The sequence below is a fragment of the Thamnophis elegans genome, chromosome 10, assembly GCF_009769535.1.
Source record: "Thamnophis elegans isolate rThaEle1 chromosome 10, rThaEle1.pri, whole genome shotgun sequence".
Classification (NCBI taxonomy): domain Eukaryota; kingdom Metazoa; phylum Chordata; class Lepidosauria; order Squamata; family Colubridae; genus Thamnophis; species Thamnophis elegans.
In genome coordinates this window covers 67,832,973-67,850,725 of record NC_045550.1, presented here as the reverse complement: position 1 = coordinate 67,850,725, position 17,753 = coordinate 67,832,973, and the positions used below count along the sequence as shown (strand labels likewise).

The 17,753-nt window shown below is 45.7% G+C and overlaps 1 protein-coding gene across 1 annotated transcript in view; it reads left to right on the top strand.

Moving 5' to 3' along the window:
- Window positions 1-3,808: 3,808 nt before the first annotated feature.
- Window positions 3,809-17,753, top strand: part of COPS7B (COP9 signalosome subunit 7B) — a 15,939-nt gene continuing 1,994 nt past the window's right edge. The window contains exons 1-7 of the mRNA XM_032224815.1: window positions 3,809-3,939; window positions 4,812-5,024; window positions 6,214-6,390; window positions 9,129-9,204; window positions 12,083-12,171; window positions 13,581-13,783; window positions 13,952-14,057. Coding sequence (XP_032080706.1) covers window positions 6,229-6,390; window positions 9,129-9,204; window positions 12,083-12,171; window positions 13,581-13,783; window positions 13,952-14,057 — 636 coding nt within the window. The 5' untranslated portion in view covers window positions 3,809-3,939; window positions 4,812-5,024; window positions 6,214-6,228. The remainder of the gene's footprint in view (window positions 3,940-4,811; window positions 5,025-6,213; window positions 6,391-9,128; window positions 9,205-12,082; window positions 12,172-13,580; window positions 13,784-13,951; window positions 14,058-17,753) is intronic.

The window sequence follows — 17,753 nt, the reverse complement described above, 5'->3', positions numbered from 1 at the left end:
GCAGGGATCTTCAAAAGATTAGCCAACAATAAAATTGTTAGCTGGGGCTGCAATTGTTTAATATGTTTTACCCGTAATTAACTTATCTGTGGTTTGTTCACTTAACTTAATTTCCTGGTAGTAATTTTTCCCAGCTTCCAAGTTGTTGCTCTTGTTCCTTATTATTAAAAGGGCAACACTTGACCAAAAAGAAAAAGAGAGAGAGAGAAACAAACAAATGAAAATTTTATGTCACAACACAACATAATTTAGGAAAATAGTTTTAGAAGCCTCCTGCTATTTTCACCCATCGCTACGTAAACAAATCATTGTCAAGAACTTTGGGGAACCATCAAAAAGCAGGTATTTCTAATGTCGGGCCCCGAGAAATGGATCAATGGTGATGAATTTGCACCTACTGCTGCTACTTTTTAAAAGCCAAAGCAATCTAATCTATTTACCTGAGAAGGCCTAAATGTCATCATATTCTCAGTTGCTACAGAAGTTAATTAAAAGTTAAGAAACAGCTAATGTTCTGGAATGCAGAGGTTTGTTTATTTATTTTTTAAATGCAATAAGGCTGCCACAGAGAGGAGGGGAGGTCAAGCTATTTTCCAAAGCCCCTGGAGGCCAGACAAGGCATAATGGATGGAAAGTGGACAAGGAGAGATTCAACCTGGAAATAAGGAGAAATTTTCTGACAAGTGAGAAAACCCATGGAACAGAAGTTCCCTTCGGAAGTTGTGGGAGTTTCATCACTGGAGGCTTTCAAGAAGAGACTGGACTGCCACCTATCAGGAATGGTGTAGGTAGGGTCTCCTGCTTGGGTGGGGGTTAGACTAGATGACCTACCAGGTCCCTTCCAACTCTGTTAATCTGTTAAAGGCTGCCTAGCTCCAACCATGGGATGCTGGGTGAAACAAGTAGTTTTGTTAAATTCCTTATGAACAATTTGGTCTATACACCATTTCAGACAAATGGTTGTCCAATCTCTTCTTAAAAACCAGAGCATCCATAACCTCTGGAGGCAACTTGTTCCAGTTGACTAATGTTCTAACTGTCATGAAATTTCTCCTTAGTTGCAGATTGCTTCTCTCTTTTTAAGCTTCCATCCATTTCTTCTTGTCCTGCCTTCAGGACGCAGAGGTGGTATTCAGCAGGTTCTGACCAGTTCTGGAGAACCGGTAGCGGAAATTTTGAGTAGTTTGGAGAACCGGCAAATACCGCCCCTGACTGGCCCTGTCCCCATCGATTCTCTGCCTCCCAAGTCTCAGCTAATTGGGAGGGAATGGGGATTTTGTATTTGTATTTGTATTTCCCTTTATTTGTATGCCACCCTTTTCCCTGGGGGGACTCAGGGCGGCTCACAGTTCAAAAAAGGGGGGGGGGGAGACAGACAATATTCCAACATGGAGACAATACAACATATTAAAAAAGAGAGCACAACAGTCACACAATTCGGGTGGGGTTAGAATCTTAACCCCAGGCCAGCCGGGACAGCCAGATCTTTAAAGCGGCGCGGAAGGACTGGAGGGTGGTGAGGGTCCAGATCTCCACGGGGAGTTCGTTCCAGAGGGTCGGAGCAGCCACCGAGAAGGCCCTCCTCTGGGTAGTTGCCAGTCTGCACTGGCTGGAAGATGGAATTCGGAGGAGGCCTAATCGATGCGATTGTATCGGTCTAATGGAGGTAATTGGCAGTAGGCGGTCTCTCAAGTACTCAGGCCCACTACCATGAAGGGCTTTGTAGGTGATAAGTAGCACCTTGAAGCGCACCCGGAGATCGACAGGCAGCCAGTGCAGCTCGCGGAGGATAGGCGTTACGTGGGTGAAGCGAGGTGCACCCACAATCGCTCGCGCGGCCGCATTCTGGACTAGCTGAAGTCGCCGAATGCTCTTCAAGGGCAGTATTCTTCCACTGGCATGCCCACCAAGCCATGCCTACCAAGCCAAGCCAAAATTTTGAATCCCAATACTGCTTCAGATATTTTGGAGAACAGATTGGATCCTGGCTACCTTCTTTGTGACAAATCCTTTGAGTATTGGAAAGCTGCTATCATGTCACCCCTTTTCATTAAACTAGACATCCAATTCCTGCAATTGTAGTTAGCAATAGCAGTTAGACTTATATACCGCTTCATAGGGCTTTCAGCCCTCTCTAAGCGGTTTACAGAGTCAGCATATTGCCCCCAACAACAATCCGGGTCCTCATTTTACCCACCTCGGAAGGATGGAAGGCTGAGTCAACCCTGAGCCGGTGAGATTTGAACAGCCGAACTGCAGAACTGCAGTCAGCTGAAGTAGCCTGCAGTGCTGCATTTAACCACTGCGCTCTGTGGCTCTGAGTTGAGTTGGGTTAGTAGATGGGTGTCCATCTTTGCACAGTAACCAGGATCTCTGGTGAGACTGGCGTCTAAATAAGCTACTTCAGTGTTTCTCAACCTTAACAAGTTGGAGATGAGTGGACTTCAGCTCCCAGAATTCCCCAGCTAGCATGCTGAATTATGCTTTGCTATTGTTGAAAGAAATATCCATCTGGTTCAATTTCACGCCTAGGGAAAGGCACTGGAAACATGGGAGGGTGATTAGAAAGATGGTTTAATGATAAAACAGAAGCACATGGGTTTGAGATTCTGGTGCAGCTGACCACTTGGAGTTGAGAGTGAGGGGGTTTTATATCTTCTCTTGGGCTTTGCACTTGAGTTTCCTGTTCCTGTGCAAGAACATGTATTCTATTGGCTGTTGTCAGACTCCCATGGTGCCATGAGGGCTCATGTTTGTCTGATTCAAGTTTGGCTGAAGTTTGGAGGTTAATGCAATGAAGGGGCTTGTTGGGCAATTCCTATTGTGGCTGAGGGTTAATCCTACCTTTGCTCAGGGGAATTTGCTTATGAATAGTGCTATCTATATCTTAAGTGCTGACATCTGCTGAGAGCTATTAAGGAAGGTGGGGACTATTAAGAGTGAGTCTACTTCCTGCCCCTAAAAAAACCCGCATGTTTCTCTATTTCTCATCCAGGGAAATATAATATTCTGCCTTTTTAATATTTCTCAAAATATTTCATTCTTCTAGGAGATGGGTGGATGCTAACTTTCTACACTATTCTTATAGAAATAAAGAAGGACCAGGGGAGACATGATAGCTGTCTTCCAATATCTCAGGGGTTGCCACAAAGAAAAGGGAGTCAAACTATTCTCCAAGGCACCTGAGGGCAGAACAAGAAACAATGGGTGGAAACTAATCAAAGAGAGAAGCAACTTAGAACTGAGGAGAAACTTCCTGACAGTTAGAACAATTAATCAGTGGAACAGAAATTGCCTCCAGAAGGGGCTTTGATTAGAAGATCTCCAAGGTCCCTTCAACCTCTGTTATTCTATTCTATTCTATTCTATTCTATTCTATTCTATTCTAAACACTATAAGTCCATGTATTTGCCAAATAAATAAATAAATATAGATACATACATACATACATAGTAGATAGATAGATAGATAGATAGATAGATAGATAGATAGATAGATAGATAGATAGATAGACAGACAAATAAATAATTTAAAGGGTTAAGGCAGTGTTTCCCAACCCTGGCCCCTTGAAGATGTCTGAACTTCAACTCCCAGAATTCCCCAGCCAGCATTCACTGGCTGGGGAATTCTGGGAGTTGAAGTCCAGACCTCTTCAAGGGGCCAAGGTTGAGAAACACTGGCTTAAGGCGAAGGTCCAAGCGAAGTGCATCATGGGAGGCCAGCCCCTGATTCTGAAAAGGCGGCTCCCTCACTTCAGCCGCTGGGGGAATCTTTCGGGTGGAACCTTTGTGTCGGAGGAGCGGTTTCCGGGCGGGGGACGGACGGACCGTCGGACGCACCTGCGAAAGGCGCCCGTTTGGGCACGGCGGCTGTCATGGCGGCCTGAGGCGCGGTGCGGCCAGGCGGAGAATCAGCCGGGAGACAACGGCACCTTGCCCGGTAAGAACCGCGACCCCGAGCCCGGGACGGAGAAGGACGCGACTTCTGTCCTCGGAAAAGGCTTCGTTCTCTCCCTCCAGAGGAAGCGGGCGATCGGCAAGCGGACGGGGAGGCATTTTCCTTTGCTGCCTCCGCTCCGCTGAGAGAAACTCCTCAATCTCCGGAGGATGGGAATGATGGGATTTGGAGTCCAAGCGGTTGGGGGACGGGGGTGACGGCCCTACTCCAACCGGATGAGAATGATGGGATTTGGAATCCAAGCGGTTGGGTGGGGTGGCGGCCGTACTCCAGCCGAATGGTAATGATGGGATTTGGAGTCCAAGCGGTTGGGGGAGGAGGTGACAGCCCTACGCCAGCCGGAATGGAATGATGGGATTTGGAGTCCAAGTGGTTGGGGGGGGGTGACAGCCATATGGCAGCCGGATGGGAATGATGGGATTTGGAGTCCAAGTGGTGGGGGGAGTGACGGCCCTACGCCAGCCAGATGGGAATGATGGGGTTTGGAGTCAAAACGGTGTGTGTGGGGGGGTGATGGCCCTACATCAGCCGAATGGGAATGATGGGATTTGGAGTCCAAGCAGTTGGGTGTGGGGTGTGGGTGAAGGCCCTAAGATGAGGTGGAATCCAGACCAGGGGAATAGCCTTAAGGAAAAAGGCGGATTGGGTGGATGGGGATGATGGGTGTGGTAGTGGGAGACCTAAACAACTGAAGATTGACAGGGTTACTGTTGGCCAAGGTGCAAGTGAGTTATCCAAACATACTGTAAGGTTTGAAAATACCGTTTACACCCATAGAAGTTTGAGAATACATCCAGGTCACAGGCAGGCCGGATCTAAAGCACTTTTGTTGACTTATCTCCTCTCTCTTGCAGGGAACATGTGCAGCCGCCGAGTCCCTTAAACACAGCAGGTCGTGTGGTAACCAGTTGTGTGCTCTGTCCATTTCTTTCTCCTGGCCTGTATTTCTGAGCGCACTGGAACCTGAAGTAACAGCGGTTATTGCCTCTGGGACATTTGGACAGAAGGCTCTGAATCTTCAATATCTAGTGGAGACCTTCCTCACTTTCTTTGTAAGCCCCTGGCTGGTATGTATGTAAGTTGCTTATTTATGAATCCCAACTGTATAATCCAAACTTCGGATGTTTGGCAGTGGGCTCATATTTATGACGGTTGCAGTGTCCCTTTTGAGACCTCCTTATGAGCAAAGTCGATGGGGAAGCCAGATTTACTTTACAACCGTGCTACTAACTTAATGTATGTGGCATAAAAAAATGTAGAATGGGACCAAACTCACTTAACAACTGTCTTGCTTAGAAACAGAAATTTTGAGCTCAGTTGTGGTCATACATTGAGAACTATGTGTATGTAAAAACAATTTAAGACTTCTTTTCCCATATATGTATACATATTTTTCCATTTTTTTCTCTCCTGTAAATGATATACCCTGATAATGCACTGTATCAAAAATGTTTATGAATAAAATAACAATAATAACAACAACCACAATAATAATAATTGTAACAGTGATACCCCTTGTTATCGGGGCACTTGGTACCATGTCCACAAATTTTACAAGATACATCAACAAATTGCAGCTTCCTGCAATAATACCAGTGGAACTGCAAAAAACTGCACTACTCAGAACATTGTATATTTTAAGAAGGTTCCTGGTTGATACCTAGAATGATGGCAATTGCACTTAGACTTATATACTGCTTTACAGTGCTTTGCAGCCCTCTCTGGGCAGTCTGTAGGGTTGGGATGTTGCCCCCAACTATCCTGGTCCTTATTTTGCCGACCTTGGAGGGATGGAGGGCTGAGTCAACCTGGAGCCTGATGAGATTTGAACTACCAAATTGCAGTCAGCCGGCAGTCAGCAGAAGTAGCCTGCTGGTCTGCATTGTACCCGCTGCGCCACAGTGGCTCAATAGAGTATTAGAGTGTTATTACTGTCTAGTTAATATTGTATAAATTCCACTGAGCCCTAATATATAATGTACTACGGTAGTTGTGTTTTTACAATCAACGAGAAAAGCAGAAATGTGTTAATATTGTCACCCTTCTTTTTCCCAGCCTTCATAAATGAATACCGGTACTTTGGGTCCCGTCCTTCCCTCTTTTAGGGTTGAGGATCTCTTGACATTAATTGCTCCTTTAGGACTGTACTTCTTAAGATATGAAATAAAGGGTTTTCAGTCATCATACTGGCTTCTGTCACAATATCCCTTTTGAACCAAACATTGAACAGCAGCTGTGGCACTTCTGTTTTTGCAGTGTTAAGCATCGAGAATGGCAGGGGAGCAGAAACCAGCCTGTAACCTCCTGGAGCAGTTCATTTTATTAGCCAGAGGCACCAGTGGCTCAGCTCTGATTGCCCTCATCAACCAGGTGCTGGAGGCTCCTGGGATCTACGTCTTTGGAGAACTACTGGAATTAACTAATGTGCGAGAGGTGAGTGTTGGATACGTCGCTTTTTTCGCTTGTTTCTACGCGGGGGGAAAATGTTGTAATACGATTGCGGTAGAAGAGAAATGTGTAGCTCAGGGTTGAACTATGGGGTTCTTGATGCTCTTGGAGCTGGTGGTTTTCTTGCAGACATTTTATTACCCAACTATGTGGCATCATCAGTGCTAGCAAGTGTAGGGTTTCCTTTCTGTTTTTATACAGTAGCTTGTCCTATGTTGGTTGTTGTTGTTAGTTGCGAAGTCATGTCCGTCCCATCGTGACCCCATGGACAACGTTCCTCCAGGCCTTCCTGTCCTCTACCATCCTCTCGAGTCCCATTTAAGCTCACGCCGACTGCTTCGGTGACTCCATCCAGCCACTTCATTCTCTGTCGTCCCCTTCTTTTGCCCTCAATCGTTCCCAGCATGAGGCTCTTCTCCAGTGAGTCCTTCCTTCTCATTAGGTGGCCAAAGTACTTGAGTTTCCTCTTCAGGATCTGGCCTTCTAAAGAGCAGCCAGGGTTGATCTTCTCTATGACTGACTGGTTCGATCACCTTGCAGTCCAAGGCACTACCTGTGTTGGTAGGGGTGTGGTTTTCTCCTCAATAGCTTTTACCACTCTAGCAACCAACATTCAGGGATGGGATTTGTGTGCAACTTGTGTAGCCTGGGAGAATCTCAATACCTCAAGGTCGTACGATGAGGCCCTTCTGAGCTGGGCAGACTGTGTCCCAAAACAGAGAGATTGTGCTGGATTGGTGGACAGTGCACATGTGGGTGGCCCAGAGGGGGAAAAGGGGGATTTTTAACTATGCAATTTGCGTGGGAAAGCGCCAGAAATGGATTCGCTTCTTCCGTACCGTGTACGGATCTATCAAGTAAAGTTATACTCTTGGTAAAATAATGTCTCTTTTGCTGCATATACCAAGAGCCAAGGTGGCGCAGTGGTTAAATGCAGCACTGCAGGCTACTGCTAGATCAGCAGGTCAGCGGTTCAAATCTCACCGGCTCAGGGTTGACTCAGCCTTCCATCCTTCCGAGGTGGGTAAAATGAGGACCCAGATTGTTGGGGGCAATATGCTGACACTCTGTAAACCGCTTAGAGAGGCCTGAAAGGCCTATGAAGCGGTATATAAGTCTACTGCTATTGCTATTGCTATAAAGGGGATGGTTGACATCAGCCTTGGTTAAGTTTGGGAGAATCTTTGTCATTGGGGACGAGGGGCTGCCTCAAGTAAAATCCCATTCTTGATTGCCCACAGTTTGTAAGCTGTGCCAAAAGAGTGGCATCCAAACCATTGGTGCTGCTTCCTAGATTTGAAATCTAGCAGTGAAGATGGTGACCTCTGGTACTGAAATGCAGGTAGTCCTCGACTTACGACCAACTTTGAGCCCAACTTTCTGCTGCCAAGTGAAACATTCGTTAAGTGAATTTGGCCCCATTTTATGACCTTTCTTGCCCCCCGTTGTTAAGCGAATCACTGCAGTTGTTAAGTTAGTAATGTTGTTGTTAAGTGAATCTGGCTTCCCCATTGACTTTGCTTTGTCAGATGGTCGCAAAAGGGGTTCACGTGACCCCGGGACACTTCGACCATCATAAATAGGAACCTGTTGCCAAGCATCCAAATTTTGATCACATGATTATGGGGATGTTGGAAAGGTCTTAAGTGTGAGAAACAGTCCTTTTTTTCAATGCCGTTGTAACTTTGAGCCTTCACTAAATGAACAATTGTATCTCGAGCACTAGTAGTAGTAGTCTTTGTGCCCCATCTTGATTCAGCTCTCTGTGCCAGTGTTTCTCAACCTTGGCAACTTGAAGATGTCCGGACTTCAACTCCCAGAATTCCCCAGCCAGCATTCGCTGGCTGGGGAATTCTGGGAGTTGAAGTCCAGACATCTTCAAGTTGCTAAGGTTGAGAAACACTGCTCTGTGCTATCTTGTCCTCTGATACCGAGCCCTGGCTGAGTCTGTTCTCTTTGTCCATGGGTTAATAACACATGAATAACCCAAAGGTGCTTTTTTTTCCCCAAGAGCCATCTGAACTTTCTGTTTTTTCTTTGAAGATATTTTTCTCCTCATCCAAGAAGCTTCTTCAGCTCTGACTGGATGGTGGGGAATGGAAGGATTTAAATTCCTTGCAGGCAGCTGGTCATTTGCATCCTTTTAAGAGAGCCGTTGAGGCCACTTGGAGTCCCAACAGTGCTTTTTCAAGAGGCACCTAGACTTTTTTGTTTTCTCTTTGAAGACATTTTGCTTCTCATCCAGGAAGCTTCTTCAGCTCTGACTGGATGGTGGGAAAGGGAAATATTTAAATTCCTTGCAGGCAACTGGTCATTTGTATCCTTTTTAGAGAGCCACTTGGTGGCTTATCTTTTAGCTATACAATTTGGGATGAACACCCTGTGAATGGATTTCCAGAGGAAACAAAATTGCAGACTACAGGAACCAGGAGCACCAGTCAGGTGACCCTGAGGACACAGATAAACCTCCAAGTGGCCTCAAGGACCCTCTAAAAGGAGGCAAATGACCAGCTTTCTCTGCAAGGAGTACAAATCCTTCCCTTCCCCACCATCCAAATCAGAGCTGAAGAAGCTTCCTGGATGAGAAGAGAAACGTTTTCAGAGAAAAAACAGAAAGTCCAGGTGCCTCTTGAAAAAGCACCTTTGGGACAACCCTGACCTTGGATGACGGAGAATCTCCATAGACACATGAATAACTTTTTTTGCTTTTCTTATATCTCCAGATTGCTGAAGGACCCAATGCTGCTTATTTTCAGCTGCTGAATTTATTTGCCTATGGAACCTACCCGGATTATGTTGGTAAGAGTGTGCTGGAACTATAGAAAACTTTGACCTGGTGTAGGTAATATATACCATATTTTTTGGAGTATAAGACAAAACCTTTTTTCCTCAAAAAAGAGGGTGAAAATCTGGGTGCGCCTTCTACACTGAATACAGCATTTTTGGTCTCCCGAACCCCCCCGCCTTTTCCCAAAAATGGCCGTTCATAGCCTTTAGGAGGCTCCTAGAGTGCTCCTGGGGGCTGAGGAAGGCAGAAATGGGTGAAAAATGGGCCTTTTTTCCCCTCACTTTTGCTCCCCCAGCCCCCAGGAGCACTCTATAAGTCTCCTAAAGGCTATGTATGCTCTTTTTTGGATGAAAAATATCCCTTTTTTGCTCGTTTTTTTGGGGGGCCCCAGGAGCACTCTACAAGCCTCCTAAATGCTATGCATGCCCTTTTATTTGACAAAACAATGTTTTGGGGAGGTCTGCAGAGTGCAAAAACTTTTTTTTTAATTTGCCTCTTCAAAATCTTGGTGTGTCTTGTACTCTGGTGTGTATTATACTCTGATATATGTATGTTTGTGTGTGTGTGTGTGTGTGGCATTTGTGTTGATAAATAACAAAAGTAACAAAGGCAACAAAAAAAATGACTTTCTGCCTGGATGGCTCCTAGGGTGAGCTAATAGACAGAAAAGGGAAGCAGTATGCTCCCTCCCATATTTGGGTATACCAGGAGTTATTTATTTATATATATATATATATATATATATATATATATATATATATATATATATATATATATATATATATATATATATATATATTCGTGTGTGTGTGTGTGTGTGTGTGTTGCATTTGTGCTGATAAATAATTAAAGGGAGACTTTCTGTTCTGATGGTCTCTTGTGATGAGCCGATAGACAGAGAAAGGAAGCAGTATGCTTCCTCCCATATTTGGGCATACCAGGGGTTGTGACACCATACATACATACATACATACATACATACATACATACATATATATATATATATATATATATATATATATATACACATACATACACACACAAACACACAAAAATATATATATACGTATATATATATATATATATATATATATATATATATATATATATATACACACACACATACAAATATATATACATATATATATATACATACACACACATATCTCCTTTATTGTCATTGTACAAAATATATACAACGAAATTGCTTAGTAGCAATATCTGTCTGTCTCTCTAATGATAAAATTTATACAGGCAGTCCTCGACTTACAACAGTTCCTTTAGTGACCGTTCAAAGTTACAACGACACTGAAAAAAGTGACCTAGGACCATTTTTCACACTTAACGACGGTTGCAGCATTCCCAGGGTCACGTGATCAAAATTCAGATGCTTGGCAACTGGTTGACCGTTGCAGCGTCCCGGGGTCTCACTTGAGACTTTCAAGAAGAGATTGAACTGCCATTTGTCAGAAATGGTGTAGGGTTTCCTGCTTGAGCGGAGGGGGTTGGACTAGGTGACCTCCAAGGTCCCCCCCCAGCTCTATTCTGATTGATCGACATCTTCTGACAAGCAAAGTCAGTGGGGAAGCCAGATTCGCTTAACAACCAAGTGACTAACTTATCGACTGCAGTGATTTGCTTAACAACTGTTGGCAAGCCAGGTTGTAAAATGGGAGAAAGCTCACTTAACAAATTCTCACTTTAGCAACGTAGATTTTGGGCTCAATTGCAGGCGTAAGTTGAGGACTACCTGTATAACTGCTCTTCTCATTAAAGCCAAATGCGGGTGACACACAACAATAAATGCTGCGTTTCTAAGCTTTGCCAGAAAATTTATTTCTCAAAATAATCCGGATATGGTTGATTAAAGGAAGATCACACAATATGTCTGTCGATTTCACTCTGCTAGGCTTAATCTGTTGTCCCGAGTGGCTTTACTGGTTGTGTACAATGAAGGAAAGGGACAGAGTAATAATACAATAATCCGAAACGGTATAGGGCCGGGATGGCGAACCTATGGCACACGGAGCCATTTTTCGGGGCACGCGAGGCATTGTCAGCCAGCCAGCACGCATGCATGCACTGGCCGGCTGATTTCAGCCTTTTTTCGAGGCCATTTTTTGCTCTCCACAGGCTCCAGAGGCTTTATAGGAGCTTGGGGTGGGCGATAACAGCCTCCCCCACCCCGGAGCCCTTCCGGAGGGTTCAGGAATCTCCCTGAAGCCTCCGGGGTGCAAAAAAACAGTCCTATGGGCTAACCAGAAGTTCAGAAACAGACTTCCGTTTTTTCTTGTAGGGCCAGTTTTAGCCCTCTGGAGCCTTCAGGGGCCTTCCGGAGGCTTCGCTGAAGGCTCCGGAGGACGAAAAATGGCCCTACGGACAAACCGGCTTACAGCTGTTTTCTGATTCTGAAATGGGATAGGATCTCCCGCTTGAGCAGGGGGCTGGATTGGAAGACCTCCAAGGTCTCTTCCATCTCAATTCTGATTCAGATGGTTGCCTTGTCCTCACTTAGCAACGCACAGTGATTTGCTTCACAATGGCAGTCAGGACTCCCAGGATTTCCATCACTTTTAAGAATATTGTGGTTTGTAGGAATGCATCGCTTAGTGGTGGAAATTCCACATTTCACCATCGTTAAATGAGGACAGCCTGTACTTGCATCTTAAAGCCCCTTCAAGTCCCCTCCCTTTGCCCTTCCTTCTCTTCCTGTTGATGATTATGACCCCCCCAAACAGTGCCCCCTCTCTTCCAAAACGGCCTCGGGTTGGCAGTCTTTGACATTTGCCGGGGTGTTAAGGGGAAACGCAAGGACTTTTTGACCCCTAACATACATTTCAGTTTCATCCGTAATCTGAGGGAGTTGTTGAAATTTGATTTCTTGGACAGCGAACCAGAGTAACCTGCCAGCTTTGACGGGGCCCCAGAAGAACAAGTTGAAGCATTTGACGATTGTCAGCTTAGCTTCCAGAATGAAGGTAAAGTAGAAAAGCTCTCAATTTTTAAAAAAAGCAGAAACAAAAACCAGTTATTTTCTGCAGGCGGAGCCAGCGGCAGACATCCATGCAGAGGTCACCACGATGGCTCTGCTCTGTTCTACTGAAAGCTAGAGAGTAGATGCCCACTCGGGACTTCAGTAAGGAAATCAACAAATTGGCCAAATTGGAACTTTGGTGCCTGAAGTATTGCCCTTCTATTTAGCCTTTGGGCATGGGCCTGTTAGACAGACTTACTTTCTTTCTTTCTTTCTTTCTTTCTTTCTTTCTTTCTTTCTTTCTTTCTTTCTTTCTTTCTTTCTTTCCTTCCTTCCTTCCCTCCCTCCTTCCTTCCTTCCTTCTTTCTTTCTTTCTCTTTCTCTCCCTCCCTCCTTCCCTCCCTCCCTCTCTCTCTCATTTGTCTCTATCTATCCTTGGTATTCTTTATAATGCCTTGGTAAGGCCACACTTGGAATACTGCATTCAGTTTTGGTCATCTCTACGATGTAAAAAAGATGTTGAGACCTTGGAAAAAGTTCAGAGAAGAGCAACTAAGATGCTCAAAGACCTGGAGACTAAAAGATATGAAGAACAGTTGCAGGAACTGGGTATGTCTTAGTTTAATGAAAAGAAGGTCCAGGGGAGACATGATAGCAGTCTTCCAATATCTCAGGGGTTGCCACAAAGAAGAGGGAGTCAAGCTATTCTCCAAAGCACCTGAGGGTAGAACAAGAAGCAATGGGTGGAAACTAATCAAGGAGAGAAGCAACTTAGAACTGAGGAGAAATTTCCTGACAGAACAATTAACCAGTGGAACAACTTGCCTCCAGAAGTTGTGAATGCCCCAACACTGGAGTGAAGATGATGTTGGATAAACATTTGTCTGGAACGATATAGAGTTTCCTGCCTAGGAAGGGGGCTGGAGTAGAAGACCTTCAAGGTCCCTTCCAACTCTTGTTATTCTAAATCTATTCTATCCTTCCTTCCTGCCTTCCTCCCTTTCTCTCTCTTTCTGTCTCTTTCTTTCTCCTTCATAAGGCAATTGGCCATTATACATAAAACCATAAAGACACAAAATCCATATTTAAATATTTCCATAAAAACCCGGATTCCTTTTAAAACCTAAGCATGGATGTTGTTTTCTGCATTTAAATGCAGTTTTTGGAAAAGATGTCCATGGCAGGAAAGCATTAGGAACCCAGCCGTGCCTTTTGGGAGGGAGTGTTTGCCTGGATCATAGCAAAGGCGTTTGTGGTTTAAAATTATAACAGACGAGCGCGAGATCTACAAGCCCCCTTTTTTCCAGTGCAGTTGCAACTTTGAACAGTCACTAAATGAACCGCCGTGACTGTATAAGCCTCAGGGCTTTTGCTACGCTTCACTTCCGGCTATTCCTCCCCCCCCCTCCCCAGTGCATCCCATATTCGGTGCTGCTGAAAGACCTGGAGATGCGGAACCTCCGGGAGCTGGAAGACCTGATCATCGAAGCCGTTTACACGGACATCATCCAAGGCAAACTGGATCAACGGAATCAAGTGCTGGAAGTGGATTTCTGCATCGGGCGAGACATTCAAAGGAAGGACATCAGCAACATCATTAAAACCCTCCATGAGTGGTGAGCTGTTCAACCTCCCTCCCTCCCTCCCTCCCTCTGGCCCGACAGGTTGTGGTGGGGGGTGGGGGTATCGCCCCTCTCCCTAATTTAGGCAACATGGTCGCTTTTCCTCTCCTCCCTTCTCCCCCCCTCCTCCCATCCGTGATGGTGGAAGTTTTGTGTTGGCAGGTGCGACGGGTGTGAAGCCGTCCTGTTAGGAATTGAGCAGCAGGTACTTAGAGCCAACCAGTACAAGGAGAACCACAACCGAACTCAACAACAGGTGGAGACGGAGGTAAGTGTCTTATGCCGGCCCTGGCGGCGCAGTGGTCAGAAGGCGGTATTGCAGGCAAGCTCTGCCCACAGTCTGGAATTCAATCCTGGAGTTCAAGGTTGGACTCGGCCGTCTATCCTTTTGAGGTCAATAAAATGAGGACCCGGATTGTTGGGGGACAAGAGGCTGGCTCTGTAAACCGCTTAGAGAGGACTGTAAAAGCACTAGGAAGCGGTATATAAGTCTAAGTGCTATTGCTTTCCATCCCTCCCTCTCTCCCTCCCTCCCTCTCTCCCTCCCTCCCTCCCTCCTTCCTTCTGTCCATGGTGAAACAGTGTTTAGAAAGCAGTGTTGCAGGCTAACTCTGCCCACAGCTAGGAAGTTCGACTCTCACCAGGCTCACAATTAACTCCGCCTTCTGTCCTTCTGAGCTCAATAAAATGAGGGTCCAGATTGTTGGGGTGAAGAGGCTGACTCTGTAAACCCCTTGGAGAGGGCTGAAAAGCACTAGGAAGGGGTATATGTCTAAGTACTACTACCCTTCCTTCCTCCCTCCCTCCCTCCCTCCCTCCCTCCCTCCCTCCCTCTCCCCTTCCTTCCTTCCTTCCTTCCTTCCTTCCTTCCTTCCTTCCTTCCGTGGTGAAACTGTGTTTAGAAAGCAGTGTTGCAGGCTAACTCTGCCCACAGCTAGGAAGTTCGACTCACCAGGCTCACAATTGACTCCGCCTTCCGTCCTTCTGAGCTCAATAAAATGAGGGTCCAGATTGTTGGGGTGAAGAGGCTGACTCTGTAAACTGCTTAAAGAGGACTGTAAAAGCACTAGGAAGCAGTATATAAGTCTTAAGTACTACTGCCCTTCCTTCCTCCCTCCCCCCTTCCTTCCTTCCTTCCTTCCTTCCTTCCTTCCTTCCTTCCTTCCTTCCTTCCTTCCTTCCTTCCTTCCTTCCGTGGTGAAACAGTGTTTAGAAAGCAGTGTTGCAGGCTAACTCTGCCCACAGCTAGGAAGTTCGACTCTCACTAGGCTCACAATTGACTCCGCCTTCTGTCCTTCTGAGCTCAATAAAATGGGGGTCCAGATTGTTAGGGTGAAGAGGCTGACTCTAAACCTCTTGGAGAGGGCTGAAAAGCACTAGGAAGCGGTATATTTCTAAGTACTACTACCCTTCCTTCCTCCCTCCCTCCCTCTCCCCTTCCTTCCGTCCGTCCGTCCGTCGTGGTGAAACAGTGTTTAGAAAGCAGTGTTGCAGGCTAACTCTGCCCACAGCTAGGAAGTTCGACTCTCACCAAGTTCACAACTGACTCACAATGCCTTCCGTCCTTCTGAGCTTGATAAAATGAGGAGGCAGTGAAGCCGCCTACTCTGTAAACCGCTTAGAGAGGGCTGTGAAGCTCTGTGAAGCAGTATATAAGTGCTGTTGCGAGGTGGAGGATGGTTCTCATCAGGAAAGCAAACCCCAAACCCCATTTTTGAAATTGTCACACTTTTTTTCAACTGCCCCTCGCCCCCCACCCTTACCTCACTTCCTTCACATCCTCTCTTGGAAGCCCAAGAATAAGCCGGCATTTTGAGCTCAGCATGTCAGAAATTCAGAAAATGCCTAACTTGATATTGCTGGTGTGTCGTACCCGAGAGAGGCAGTTCTCTTGGATATGACAGGCAACGCAAATGACATTGTAAACACAGGCAGTCCTCGATTTATAGCAGTTCCATTTAGTGACCGTTCAGAATTAAAACGGCCCTGGAAGAAAAAAGTGACTTGTGGCCTTTTCCACACAACCCTTGCTGCCACCCCTTATGCCACCTGATCAAAATTCAGATGCTTGGCAACTGACTCACACTTACGACGGTCACGGGATTCCCCCTCTTGCCACCTTCTGACAAGCAAAGTCCATGGGGACGCCAGGTGATTCACTTAACAACAAGGTTACTGATGTAACTGCGGGGATCCACTTCACCCCCAGTGGGAAGAAAGGTCATTCAGTAGGGCAGAATTCACTTAACAACTCTCTCACGTAGGAACAGTCATTTTGGGTCCCATTGTGGACGTAAATTGAGGACTACGTGTACTTTGAAAATTCAGCTCATCGCTTCTGTGGGCTTCTTCCTGGCCACAGAAGGCCGAATCGGCTGAAATCATGCCCAATTTCATCCTGCCCCCTGCCGAGGTGGCGCAGTGGTTTAATGCAGCACTGCAGGCTACTTCAGCTGACTGCAGTTCTGCAGTTCGGCTGTTCAAATCTCACCGGCTCAGGGTTGACTCAGCCTTCCATCCTTCCGAGGTGGGTGAAATGAGGATCCGGATTGTGGTTGGGGGCAATATGCTGACTCTGTAAACCGCTTAGAGAGGGCTGAAAGCCCTATGAAGAGGTATATAAGTCTAACTGCTATTGCTATTGCTATTTCTTAAGCCTGCCTTTCATTTCCTCCACTCCTAGCCCAGCTGTTCTCCTGACCTTCCTGGAGCTATTTATTTAGAGCAGGGGGTCTCCAACCATGGCAACTTTCTGCCTGGAGGACTTCAGCTCCCAGAATTCAGCAATCCCAACTTTCTATTTTCATACAAATAATTTTCTCTATTAACATTTTATTTCTAGTAATAGTTCCACTTCGGAAGGAGTCAGTAAAAGACCGTGTGCCTTTCGCCTTCTTTCCATAAATAAGGGTTTGAGTGCCATGTCCCAGAAGGTGGCGCTGTGCCCATATACTAGACTCGAGACGAGCAGTGTGGTTTATTTTTTATTCATTTTTTTACTTTCCTGAACCCCCCCCCAAACATCAAAAGCTGATGGATGGATGGACTCCCCTCCTCCTGTGTCCCGACTCTTGTGCTTCTGCTTGCCTCTGCTGTGTTTTTTGGTTGGTTTATTTTCCTTTTTTTAAAAAATAGATTTTTATTTTAAACACATAAACACATCAACAGAAACAGACACATGACTTAAAACAACATAGGAACAATAAGTTCCATCGTATATCATACAGCAGTTCCGTATCAGTTTCTTTGCAGTTAGTGTTTTCCCTTCTATACATTTCTATCTTGCATTCATGGTCTCCTTATTCGTTATCCATTTTTATGTACAATTCTATATTTGTTTATACTTAGCTATTTATAACCAAATATTGTTTACCTATATTGTGCTTTATATTCCTACTGTCATTTATTCTCTTACATACAGTTATAGGTACACATTCACATATTTTCCTATTAGTTCCATACTTGGTATCCCCGTAGGTAGTCCTCGACTTACAACAGTTTGTTTAATGACCGAAGTTACAACGGCACTGAAAAAACTCACGACCTTTTTACCAGATTTTTACACCTACCACCGTTGGCATCCTCCCTGTGGTCAGGCCATCGGAATTCAAATGCTTGGCAACTGGCAAGTACTTGTGACGGTTGCAGTGTCTGGGGCGGGGGGCGGGGGGGGTGTTCACGTGATCCGCTTCTGCGACCTTCCGACGAGCAGACCCAATGGGGGAAGCCCGATTCACTTTGCGACCGTGTTAACTACCTTAACCAGCTGCAGTGGTTCGCTTCATAGATGTGGCAAGAAAAGGACGTAAAATGGGGCGAATCTCACTTGGCGGCTGTCTCGCTTAGCGAGAGAAATGTGGGGGTTCGACTGCGGCCGGAAGTGGAGAAGTGCGGGCCTCTTAATAACGTCAAACCGTTATTAAGAGGCCCGCCATAAGTCAAGGACTACCTAGAACCATGACGG